General features: G+C 47.3%; 1 protein-coding gene and 1 long non-coding RNA gene across 2 annotated transcripts; both read left to right on the forward strand.

Moving 5' to 3' along the window:
* Positions 1-4,162: 4,162 nt before the first annotated feature.
* On the forward strand, positions 4,163-5,398 carry LOC123598729. Its single transcript, XR_006712758.1, has 2 exons — positions 4,163-4,344; positions 4,731-5,398. It is a non-coding gene; the product is annotated as an uncharacterized LOC123598729 (long non-coding RNA).
* A 2,343-nt stretch (positions 5,399-7,741) lies between these two features.
* Positions 7,742-9,308, forward strand: CRCT1 (cysteine rich C-terminal 1). The gene is made up of 2 exons (XM_045475055.1): positions 7,742-7,839; positions 8,667-9,308. The coding sequence occupies exon 2, from the start codon at positions 8,694-8,696 to the stop codon at positions 9,009-9,011; it is 318 nt and encodes a 105-aa protein (XP_045331011.1). The 5' UTR covers positions 7,742-7,839; positions 8,667-8,693; the 3' UTR covers positions 9,012-9,308.
* The last annotated feature ends 1,750 nt before the right edge of the window (positions 9,309-11,058 follow it).

Genomic DNA, 11,058 nt, shown 5'->3' on the forward strand with positions numbered 1-11,058 from the left:
TCAGTTGTCACATCTCCTTTCCCTTGCATTTGACCCTCTTGCCTGCCTCTTAAAAGTACCCTTTGATTACATAAGGCCCATATGGTTAATCTCAGATAATTTCCTCTCTAAAAACCCTTAACCTAATCACACCTGTAAAATGTTTTTTGCTGTGTAAGGTAAGCTATTCATGGGTTCTGGAGATTGGGACATGGCCATCTTTGAGGGGAGAGGCATTATTCTATTTACTACAATGTGTGTCAGGGCAATAGTGTGTAATGAAAAGAAGACAAATAATGAAATTACTGTCCCAGTGTTAAATTCCAAAATCAGCATGGTATGAATGGGAGCACTACTCAGCAAAAGACTCCGACAGAGCTGTTTCTCTGGACAGGGTTCTGACAGTGAAAGGGATGGTTTACAAAGAAGCACAGAGGAAGGGCAGGCACCAGAGGTTTTTAGGACCACTCAGATATGTCTAGGGCTGGAGGTATCCAGATGACTTGATGGGCATGTATGGTTTGGGCCACCATCAAAACCTGAGGCCATTATGCAATCCCACCTAACCAAGCACCTCCAGATTATGACTCAATTTCTCTGAGGGGTTTTCCTACAGGAAGAGAATATACCCATCCGGCCAATATTTAACACTCACGTTTCTCTTTGTAAACTGATGTCATGGGTCTCTTGGGAGTTAGTTGCAATGACTCAGCATTACCAGGACTGGTAAGCTCAGAGGCATGGACAAGGTTGGATTTCTGGCCCAAGGAAATGTCACCAAGGTGATGCCACCCTGGGGATGACTCTTGAGGACTGCCAGCTGGCCTAACTCTTGTAAAGCCAGACACTGCCTTTCACGTGTACATACTCAATTCCTGGTGACTGAGAGCAGTTGCAGTAAAGATTACTTCCAATGTTTCTAACCATGAGATTCTGACAGTTATTCACCAAGTTTAGGACAATTTTCACCCCAACTTCAATAGACATGTTTGACAAGCAGATTGTATAAAATGAAGCTTGCTAGAAAAAAACATCACAAGGAGAAATAAAATATAAAAGAGGCAGGTAGAGGGCTACAGCAGGATCTGAATTCCAGCCCTGCTGCTAAGTCTTGGTGTGATATGGGACAAGACTCTTCTCATCTCTGAGCCTCAGTTTCCTCATATGTAAAATAGAGTCATGGTCAAAATCAGTGATTCTCATCCTACTGCACACTAGAACCACCCAGTGAACTTTTGAAGACTGTCAGTGCCCATGATTCGCTGGAATTGAGAACCATTGTCTCTGAACGGTGGCTGAGCTCCTTTACATATCTTCTGTTCTATCATTCCATGAAATATCTGGGATTTGTCAATGAAAATCTGGCTTTGGATTTGTTGGAGGCACCCCTCCTTCTTACTGACAAGCAAATTCAACTGGACGAGGAAATGAAAATTGAGTGTCTGCTGACTACAAAGCATTAAACTGGATTCTTTGGGGTTCCTGACTTTACCGTGTGTCAGCTATTAGATCTACCCAAATAATTAATTATAAGTAAAACGATATGGACATTGCTTCTTTCAAAATTCATCATACCCAAGTATTAAATATATATTTCTTTAAATTCTATTTGGCTTCTTTTTCCATAAATTCAGAGCCTGTGTTATGCATCCTTTCCTATATTTCTCAGCTAGAGGGGAAGAGGTGGATCCTCTGATGCACAGCTCTAGCAGGCAAAGAAAGCTCCCTGGCTCCTCACCTGGTGGTCTTTACCTAAACCCACCTGCTCACCATGTGCTGATATTTGGAAGTGGACTGCATCACATTTCACTTTTAAGATTCATTAAAATTCTTGCTATGCACCAGGCACTATTCCAAGAGTTTTATGGATGTTAACTCATTTAATCTGCAAATGATCCGATGAAATAAACACTATTACTTTCACCATATCACAGGTGAAGAAAGTGAGAGAGAGAGCTAGTGTCACCTGTCCATGGTCACACAGCTGGTAAGTGGGGATCTGAGATCCAAACCACGACTGGTTCTAGCACTCATGTTCTTGATCACTTATAAATGGGTTCAGTGCCTTCCATGAAATGTTCTATGGCTACCAAAAATAATGTTTACAAAGAATGAATAACAACATGGAAAATATTCATGTTAAAATCTTAAGTGAAAAATTTGTAAGATAAACTCTTACAGACAGCACGATGATAAAGACTGTAAAGTCCAAACAAAGCACAAATCGGGTGCCTGGATGGCTCAGTCTAAGCATCTGACTCTTGATTTTGGCTCAGGGCATGATCTCACAGTTTGTGAGTTCAAGCCCCACATCAGGCTGCACAGAACCTGCTTGGGATTCTCTCTTCCCCGCCCTACCCTTCCCTGCTTGCACATGTACTCTCTCTTTGCCTCTCTCTCTCAAAGTAAAAAAAAATAAACTTAAAAACAGAACAAAACACAAATCACTAAAAAGATATATACAGTAAAGAAGACTGGAAAAAATGAAACAGAGACTTTAAGGAAAATTGTAAAATATTAAAAATGCTTGGAAGATGGGATTATAAATTAATTTTAAATTCTTCAATTGTATTTTTTTTATAATGATTAGGCTGTCTTATAATCTCATCCCACAGTGGCAAGTAGGTACCATGATTTTTTTTTTTGTAAGAAAACATTAAGACTCAGCTCTGATATTGCAAAAAGTAATTTTAGGGTTAAAAAGTGGTAGATCAGTCATTTGAAATTGAAAAGATATTTCCTCATGGATATAAAAGTACCCATAATGATTAGATTGTTTTCAAAGTAGCATTTTGAACTAGTCCAAGGCACAGTTTTAAGAACTTTATCTATATTTCCTTATTTAGTGGGCTAGGATTTGTTTCAGACCCTTTTTATAGTGATGATTAAGTAACTTGCCTGAATTTGCAAAGGTGGGAACAAATGCTAGACAGTGTCTCTCCTGAACCTGTGTTATAATTTAGCCACATGCTTCTCACTGCAGCATATAAGCCCAGGATAGAAGCTGAAGATTGTACATTTCCCCTGTCTTATTTCCTCCCACTACACTTTTCATTGTGAACACGCCATATTGTGCCTATGTTTCCAGCTAAATAGAGTTTGATGACTTTCCTAGGGACCCCACTTGCACTCAGAATATTGTTTTTAGAGAAAAAAAAAGCTGTGGATTCCATGTAAAAACTATGTATTCTTCCTTCCTCACCCTCATCTGAAGGTCATTTAGGCAAAAAGGATCTTCCTGGGTTGGATGTTATTTTCTTAGGGATGACCAGAACTGATGCCTCAGTTCTGGCAACCTCCATGAGTCTAGTTCCCTTCTTCCACCCTCAGCATACACCCAGTCCTTGCCACCTCACCTTGGGCTGTCCAAAGATGTCTTATTTAGAACCATATATTTAGAACCATATGTGGAAAAAGAAGTCATTCCTAGACTTCTTTTTTTAAAAAAAAATTTAATGTTCATTTATTTTTGAGAGAGAGAGAAAGACAGAGCGAGCAGGGGAGGAGCAGAGAGAGAGGGAGACACAGAATCCAAAGCAGGCTCCAGGCTCTGAGCTGTCAGCACAGAGCCTGATGCAGGGCTCAAACTCCCAAGGTGTGAGATCATGACCTGAGCCTAAATTGGACGCTTAACCGACTAAGCCACCCAGAAGCACCCCCCACCCCATTCCTAGACTTCTTCTACCCTTTCAAAGGGATTGTTAGTGCTGAACCAGTGCTATTTGAGAGTTCTCTTGGTGTGCCAAGTTCAGGTAAGGAGAGAAGCCCAACCACCCACACCATCTGCGTTAGATCTGACTAAAATGACATCACTGAGATATCAAGCATTCTTAATCTGGGTTATGGCATCATCTAAGAATGAAAAAGCCACATTAGATCATTGGCTTGGGCCTGGCATTTTATTCTGGATCTCTAAATCTTATTCTAAAAAGAGCTATTTGATTTCCATCTTGGGAATTTTTCCTTCCATTTTCAAACCAAAGAGAAGAGAGACCTTCTCTTCATCCCTGAGGTCTAGAAGTCCACTGACCCAGCTCAGGAAACAGGGAGCATAGCAGAGCTGCCTGTGAGGCTAACATGTGGTGTGCAATCCACAAAGCACCATCGCTATCCTAGTGGCCTGCAATTCTCAGGGGAGCTTCCCGACAAGGTAATAGTTGACATGCTTACGGAGGGAGGACTTGGGTCCCTGGGATGTGAAGGGAGGGTAGTCACACGTGCCCCTTGTGAAAGATGCTATTAGCATCCCGCACTTGGTCCACACCTCCTGATACCAGGTCAGAGCTGAACCTATATAAAAGGTGGAAGCTTCTAACAGCACCTCAGTCCACCTGAATCCTGGGTGATCTCCAGTGCTTGAGCCAGGTAAAGTGCATCTCGAGGACCAGGAGGGACTCTTGGTGCTGGTGTTTCAGGCAGAGTGTAGCCCTTGGTGGAGGCTGAGGACAGTCTTCAGAAAGACAAGGAGAAAAGAGGATTTGGATGGGAGGATTCTGTTGGAGAGGGAGGGCGGAAGGTAGGGGAAGGGAAAGAAAGATTGGTGTCTTTTTGAAACTATAAGGAATTCATTTTGAAATTATGGAGTTCTCAGGTTGAAACCTTTTTGCATATTTCTTATAATTGATTTTGGGAGATTGGGTTTAAAAATGTGATCATCATAAAGATGGAATTTCCTGAATTCATAGTTCAGTTTTAAATGTGGGGAAGTTACCTTGGGCTGGTTGAACTTGAAATGCCATATTGTTTTTCAGCCTCATTCAGTTCCTGCCAAGATGTCCTGCCAGCAGAACCAGCAGCAGTGCCAGCCCCCTCCCAAGTGCCCCCCCAAGTGTCCCCCCAAGTGCCCTCCCAAGTGCCCCCCCAAATGCCCCCCTAAGTGTCCAGCCCCTTGCCTACCTCCAGTTTCCTGCTGTGGCTCCAGCTCCGGGGGCGGGGGCTGCTGCAGCTCTGGGGGTGGGGGCTGCTGCCTGAGCCACCACAGGCCCCGCCGATCTCTTCGACACCGACACCAGAGCTCTGACTGCTGTGGTGGTGGTGGTGGTGGCCATTCTGGAGGCTCCAGCTGCTGCCACAGCTCTGGGGGCTCCAGCTGCTGCTCCGGGGGCTGCTGCTGACCCCGGGCCCCAAGGATCACTGAAGAACAGCACTGGAGGAGCCAAAGTGCCGAAGACCCACCCAGCCTGAGATTTCTCTTCCTCCATTTGGAAGAACAGAAGGCAAGGATGGAAGGGCTTCTGAAATGTTCTGGGTTTCCCTCTTCGTCCCACCCATGTCCAGTCCACGGCTGTGAGGTCTTGAGGTTTAACCTCTAACGTTCACTAGCCTGATTCCCTCTCGGACACAGATCTTTGGGGGACTTGGTGTTGGAGTCCAGTTATGAAGCTGCTTCCTCTGTAACAATAAAGCTTTTTATTCCTGATGTCACGGCCTCCTGATCATGTCTTGTTCACCTCTCCCACTTACCTCCTCCATCAAGCCCTCTCCTCTGCTGTTCTCTTAAGTGCAAGTGAATACTTTACAATTCAGTTTGGGAAGAAGATTTTGGCCCTGAAGCTTCTGAGACCTCTGGGAAACAATATCACCTTTCATGCTGTGAATTAGGAAACTTTAAGCTTGTAGGAAAGAATCATGTCTGAGACAGTCACCCTGACACAAGCTTTGCATGAGGGGAGTCAGAAATGGGCTTTCAGAGTGAAGGATGGTGGTACCCAGAAAGGTCACAGTGAGATGACCTACTCTGGGTGGGTTTCCTTCAAGTGTGGGTGACAGTTTAAAGAAGACTTTATCTCCTAGGTGTGGGGATAAGTTCGCCTAATGTGCTCATTCTGGGCTCCATTAAATAAACACCCTTTACTTTTCTGGTGATTATAAGCCCAGGTGCTCCCATCAGTTACCAGAAAGAAGAGCTTGCGGGGTGAGTTAGTTTAGGGGAGGTGAGTTTAGGAGGCAGGTATGAAAGGTCTGAGCCCATTTTCCCTGGATCCAGAAAGCCTGAGTATGGGTCTGAGCAGAGAAGCAAGAAGGATGTCCTTGTCTGCCGAAAACTGGCTCCATGTGGTCAGTGTGTGTGTGGTGAGGGGGAGAGGGGGAACAGGGGGGCTTTATAGCCACTGTGGTGAGTTTTCCATTTTCTTCAGAAATAGGCTGATTCCTTTGGGAGATACTCAGAAAGTTTACAATAGGAATGACAATCCCAAATCAGCCTTTTATAGACCAGAAAAATTACCTTTTCCTCTGATAGGAGTTAACGGTGATGGGGGAAGTAAGTTAGAACATGATGGTACAGCAAATCTATATAGCAACTGTACACTTACCCACATCACCTCCAGAAGAGATCCTGTCTCCAGAGGCCTTGTTACTTCATTACTTCCTTCTCTAGTCTAATGCGACCTCACCTTTTGGGATGTCTCACCTGTACTCATCAACAGGTACCCCTGAGTACATGCAACCTGTTAATCAGGCTCTAAAGGCATGTTAAATGAAATGATATCTTTCATGACTTACCTTTTCTTATCTGTTCCACCATGCCACACCCAGCTCACTCACCTCCAACCTATCTCCCACCACCAACTCTTGAATTCTTAGTCTTTGGTTTCCTTTTTATCTCATTTTTATGGTTGTGGATGCTTGCATTGATTAAGAAGTTCTGAAGCCAGTTGACCTCCAAATTGTCCCTGTTCTTAAAACTTAGTTATTCTAAGAGCACCATTTTTCATGGACACTTTGGACCTTGGGAAAGGACTGGCCTGTCTTCCCTCCCTCCCTCCCTCCCTCCCTTCCTTCCTCCTTCCCTCCCTTCCTTCCTCCCTCCCTCCCTTCCTTCCTCCCTCCCTCCCTTCCTCCCTTCCTCCCTCCCTCTCTCCCTCCCTCTTTTCCTTCCTCCCTCCCTCCCTCCCTCCCTTCCTCCCTTCTTTCCTTCCTTCCTTCCTCCCTGTCTCCCTCCCTTCCTGCCTCCCTTCCTTCCTTCCTTTTTCCATTGGCTAGTGCCCCAAGGAGAACCTACTTTCAGAAGGATTTTGGTAGGTTAGGGAGTAAGAGGCAACGAGTCCCACAGGTTGGCTTAGCATTTTGCAATTGGGCCAGAGTTCTGCACACATTTTTCTCTTAGGCCTCCAGGGCTGTATGGGGATATGACAACCTGACTACAATCACAGCTTGTCTGGTCTTAATGGTTCCATAGCTTGGCCTGGGTTTTTCATCCTGTTTCCAGTGACAGAGCGAAATTGCCACTGGGATTCTCATAGGCATATCCCCACCATCATCTTCACTTAGTGCGGTCTGGAAGCTTCTACGTGAAGCTCAGTAGGCTTTTCACATAGCCTGTGGCCTGACTTAAGGAGCAAAGATCTTTGCAAAGCAAGATAATAAAGTAAGTAAACTACCAAAACCAAGTAAATGACTACACAGAGATGGGTGTGAGAATGGGGGACTGTGTGTGTGTGTGTGTGTATGTGTGTGTGCATGTAGTTTGTGGAAGAGGGCAAAGAGAACAGGTCCCAAAGAGAGGCCCCAGACCCCGCCTCACTTGAACCCCTATGCCTTCCCTTAGCACACACAGCCCTCCCAGCCATGGACAGTCTCTTGTTTGGAAAGTAAACACACCACAGCAATCCTGGCACCTCTGTGAAGTGACTTGAATGCCCACGTGCACCACCTACGGTGCTACCTGAGTGATGAATGTCTCTGGGATGTGAGCATCAGCTGACCATGTCTATTGGGAAATGGGCCCCTCCCAAGAGGCAGTGCCTGACTGCAATCTTATAAAAGGTTCTCTGGCTGGACACTGCTCAGTCCACTGCCTAGCAGGTGCCCCATTCCAGGTGGAGAACTGAGAGAGTCTTCCTGTGGAGCTAGGGTCTGGTAAGTCTCCAAGGGGGACTTGGGGGAGGAGCTCTGGAAGAGTTGAAGGCAGAGGGCAGGAGAAGACAGAGCATAGCCAGCAGGTAGATGTGGAAAGAGAGCCCTGGAAAGTGCCTTAGGCTTCAACTGAGACACCCTCTCATGGTACCAGTGAGGTCATGGAGGCCCGATGGGATGGTGACTTCTGCAAGGTTACTTAGCACGTCTGTAGCAGAATGTGGCTAGAATCCAGGTCTTTGGCTCCCTGGAGTGGGATATATTTCCATCCTCTACACCACGATGCATCCAGGCACACTCTTGTTCCTGTGCCTGTGGAGAATGAGAGGCATAGGCAGGGATGATGACCAGGACATGCTTCTGGTATTTGCTGATTCTTTAGACCCAGGTAGCAGGTCCTCACGTGTGATTTAGGCATTTTCTAACTGATGGAGTGTTTACACGATGCTGATAACTGTGGGAACAGCACTTGGAGGTCTGTGGCCACAGAGAAGTGGGGGTTGGGAAGTGAAAAGAGCCAAAGGAAGAGTTTGGACTGGGTCATGCAGATAAGTTGCCACCACATCCTCTTTAGTTTCCACTGTGGAGAACTCGGGTGGTCTTCATTTTAGTAGGAGACAATGGAAGCCCACTGACTCCGCAGACTGTTTCTCTGCCCTATGCCCATTTAACTCACTGGAAACACCTGGCTGGGGTGTTTTTTCCACTCTTTTCTCCCCTGCACCGGGCCAGGCTTGCTCGCTCACAGAGCCAGAGCGCTAAAGCCCTGAGTTCAGTAGTTGGGAGCAAAAGGCCTGCTCGCCTGTAAAAGGCTTCTTCTCGTCTTTCAGGTTCACCGTGACTAGCTGAGCCTCACCATGTCCTCCCAGCAGAGCACGGCTTCCGCCAAAGGCTTTTCCAAGGGGTCTGCCCAGGGTCCCTCTCCGTGTCCGGCTCCGGCCCCCGGCCCTGTGCCCGCAGCCTCATCCTCCTGCTGCGACTGCGGGGAGGGCTGCTGCGGCTCCGGGGGCTGCTGCGGCTCCGGGGGCTGCTGCGGCTCCGGCGGTTGCGGCTGCTTCCCCAGGAGGCGCCGCCGACAGCGCCGGAGCGGGTGCTGCGGCTGCTGCGGGGGTGGCAGCCAGAGGTCACAGAGCTCCAGCAATGCCCAGCGCCAAGGCTGCTGCGGCGGCTGCTGAGGCCCCCGCTGAGCCCTGCGGTTCCCCGCCCCCCGTGGAGTCCCGCCGCCTGTCACTTCGCTGTGCTCTCGCGTGGGGCTGGGTCGGAGTGTTCCGCTTGTCAACCTACCTGCACCGGATATTCCGAGAGCTACCCTGTTCGCAGCCCCACCGAACACTCTGACCCCCGTGTGATTATCCTCCCCGGGAACCTGAATGCCATGGGTGGGATAATGGAGCCTACTGTCGGCAGGGGCTTGCACACAGTAGGTGCTTAATAAATATCCATGTCGTAATAAAGCTGCTACCTCCTGAGAACACTTTATTTCCTATTCTTTCTTTTGTGTGTTTATTATCATGTTCTGTTACCCAACCACTACCTTTCACTTAGCCCTGGGCTTGGCATGCGTGAAAGGGAGAAAAGTCAAATTCATGCCTGAACAAGAGTGGCTTTCTGGTACTTAATTATGATAGCAGAAATCACGGTGGAGCCAGGCAGTGTTCTAAGGACTTGACGTGACATGCATGACCTCATGGCATTCTCACAATGACTCAGTGAGGTAGGTGCTGCTACCCCATTTTACAGAAGAGAAACTGAGGATAAGTAACTTGCTCAGAATCTTTCAGCCAGTGCATGATGAAGACTGGGTGCCCCATTCCAGGGCTTATGCTCCTAACTGCTCTGCCTGGTTCCTGAAACCTTCCAGAGCCTTGGTTTGGGTCTGCAATTCTCTGAGGCTTTGGAATCAGGCAAGCCACACAGGATCATAGACCCACTACTTTCCTTGCTGGATGGGAAACTTTTTCAAGTGGAAACTTCCAGGGGCCTGGGAAGCTCTCTCTCCAGGCCTCATCCATGCAGCTGAGGCCCCACCAGGAGCCATGGACATTTGGGACTCTGTGGGGTGGGGGATGGGCATGCTCAGAAACATGGGGTTGTCATTCTCTAGAGGTGGTTGTGATGGTGGTGGTGGGGTCATCCTGAGGTCTGAAACCCACACCTGTGGGCATTGATTTTATCCACTCATTTCAGGAAAGCGGAAACAAGAAGAAAGACATCCTCTGCAGGTGTTGACCGGTTCGAAATGGAGAAGGTGATAATAATGGTCGTAATGATAGGAACAATAGCTACCACTTATTGGGCACTTCCTTTGTTTTAGGCACAGGGCTAGGCACTTTCCATATATTGCCTCATCTAATCCCTGTGATAATCTCAAAATGTAGACTTCATTTCCTCCACTTTTTAAATCTGAGAAAATGGGTTCAGAGAGTTTCAGTGACTTGGCCAAAGTCACACAGCTAGTGAATGTCCAAGGCCCCTTGAAGGTGAGTGAGGGAGATGAGATTTGAACCAGTACCTGTCTGATTTCGAAGTCTGTGTTTTCAGATGCAGCATCACAATCTACTGCCTTTGAAGTCACTGTCATCCAGGGGAAGGCACACTCAGGCCTCTGTGGACACACCCGCACTGCACTCATGGAAAATTGAAGCTTGGCTTCTTGGTACCGCTCCATCGGTAGCCCCATGACTAGCACGCTCTGTCATGGCATCCACCCAGCAAAAGTATTTGCTCAGAGGTGAGGTTAGAGATGGTTCATTGATTCATCTAGGATATTTAGAGTGGAGCCAATGACCCCCATTGGGAAGCCTCTGAAGGACAGCCCTGCTCTGGGTGGGAGGGGCTCCTGCTTCCACCTCTGAGATTCTGTGATTCTCAGTGGAAGGTGACTTGTGGAAACTGTTTACAGATTGTATCACTTGTGGACCTACCCTTCCCATATCCTTGATGTGTGTTGTAGCAACAAACCCCAGGCCTTGGTGGATGGGCGAGGTGGGAAGGGAACACTCAGAATAGAGTGCACCATACTGAAGGTGGGAGCTGATCCTTGCACAGGAAGCTGAGGCCCAAGTTTGGGGGAAGAAAGGCAGGGACTTACTGAGAGACATGTGCATCTGAATGGGAGTACACAGCTTTGTACCTGAGGCATATTTGTAAGGATCAAATGCCTTGCTGTGGGTGGTAGTACCGCCAAGCTCACGTATCCCTGGTCCCAGCAGGCTACATCAA

Source organism: Leopardus geoffroyi, chromosome C1 (assembly GCF_018350155.1).
Source record: "Leopardus geoffroyi isolate Oge1 chromosome C1, O.geoffroyi_Oge1_pat1.0, whole genome shotgun sequence".
In the NCBI taxonomy this organism is placed as follows: Eukaryota; Metazoa; Chordata; class Mammalia; order Carnivora; family Felidae; genus Leopardus; species Leopardus geoffroyi.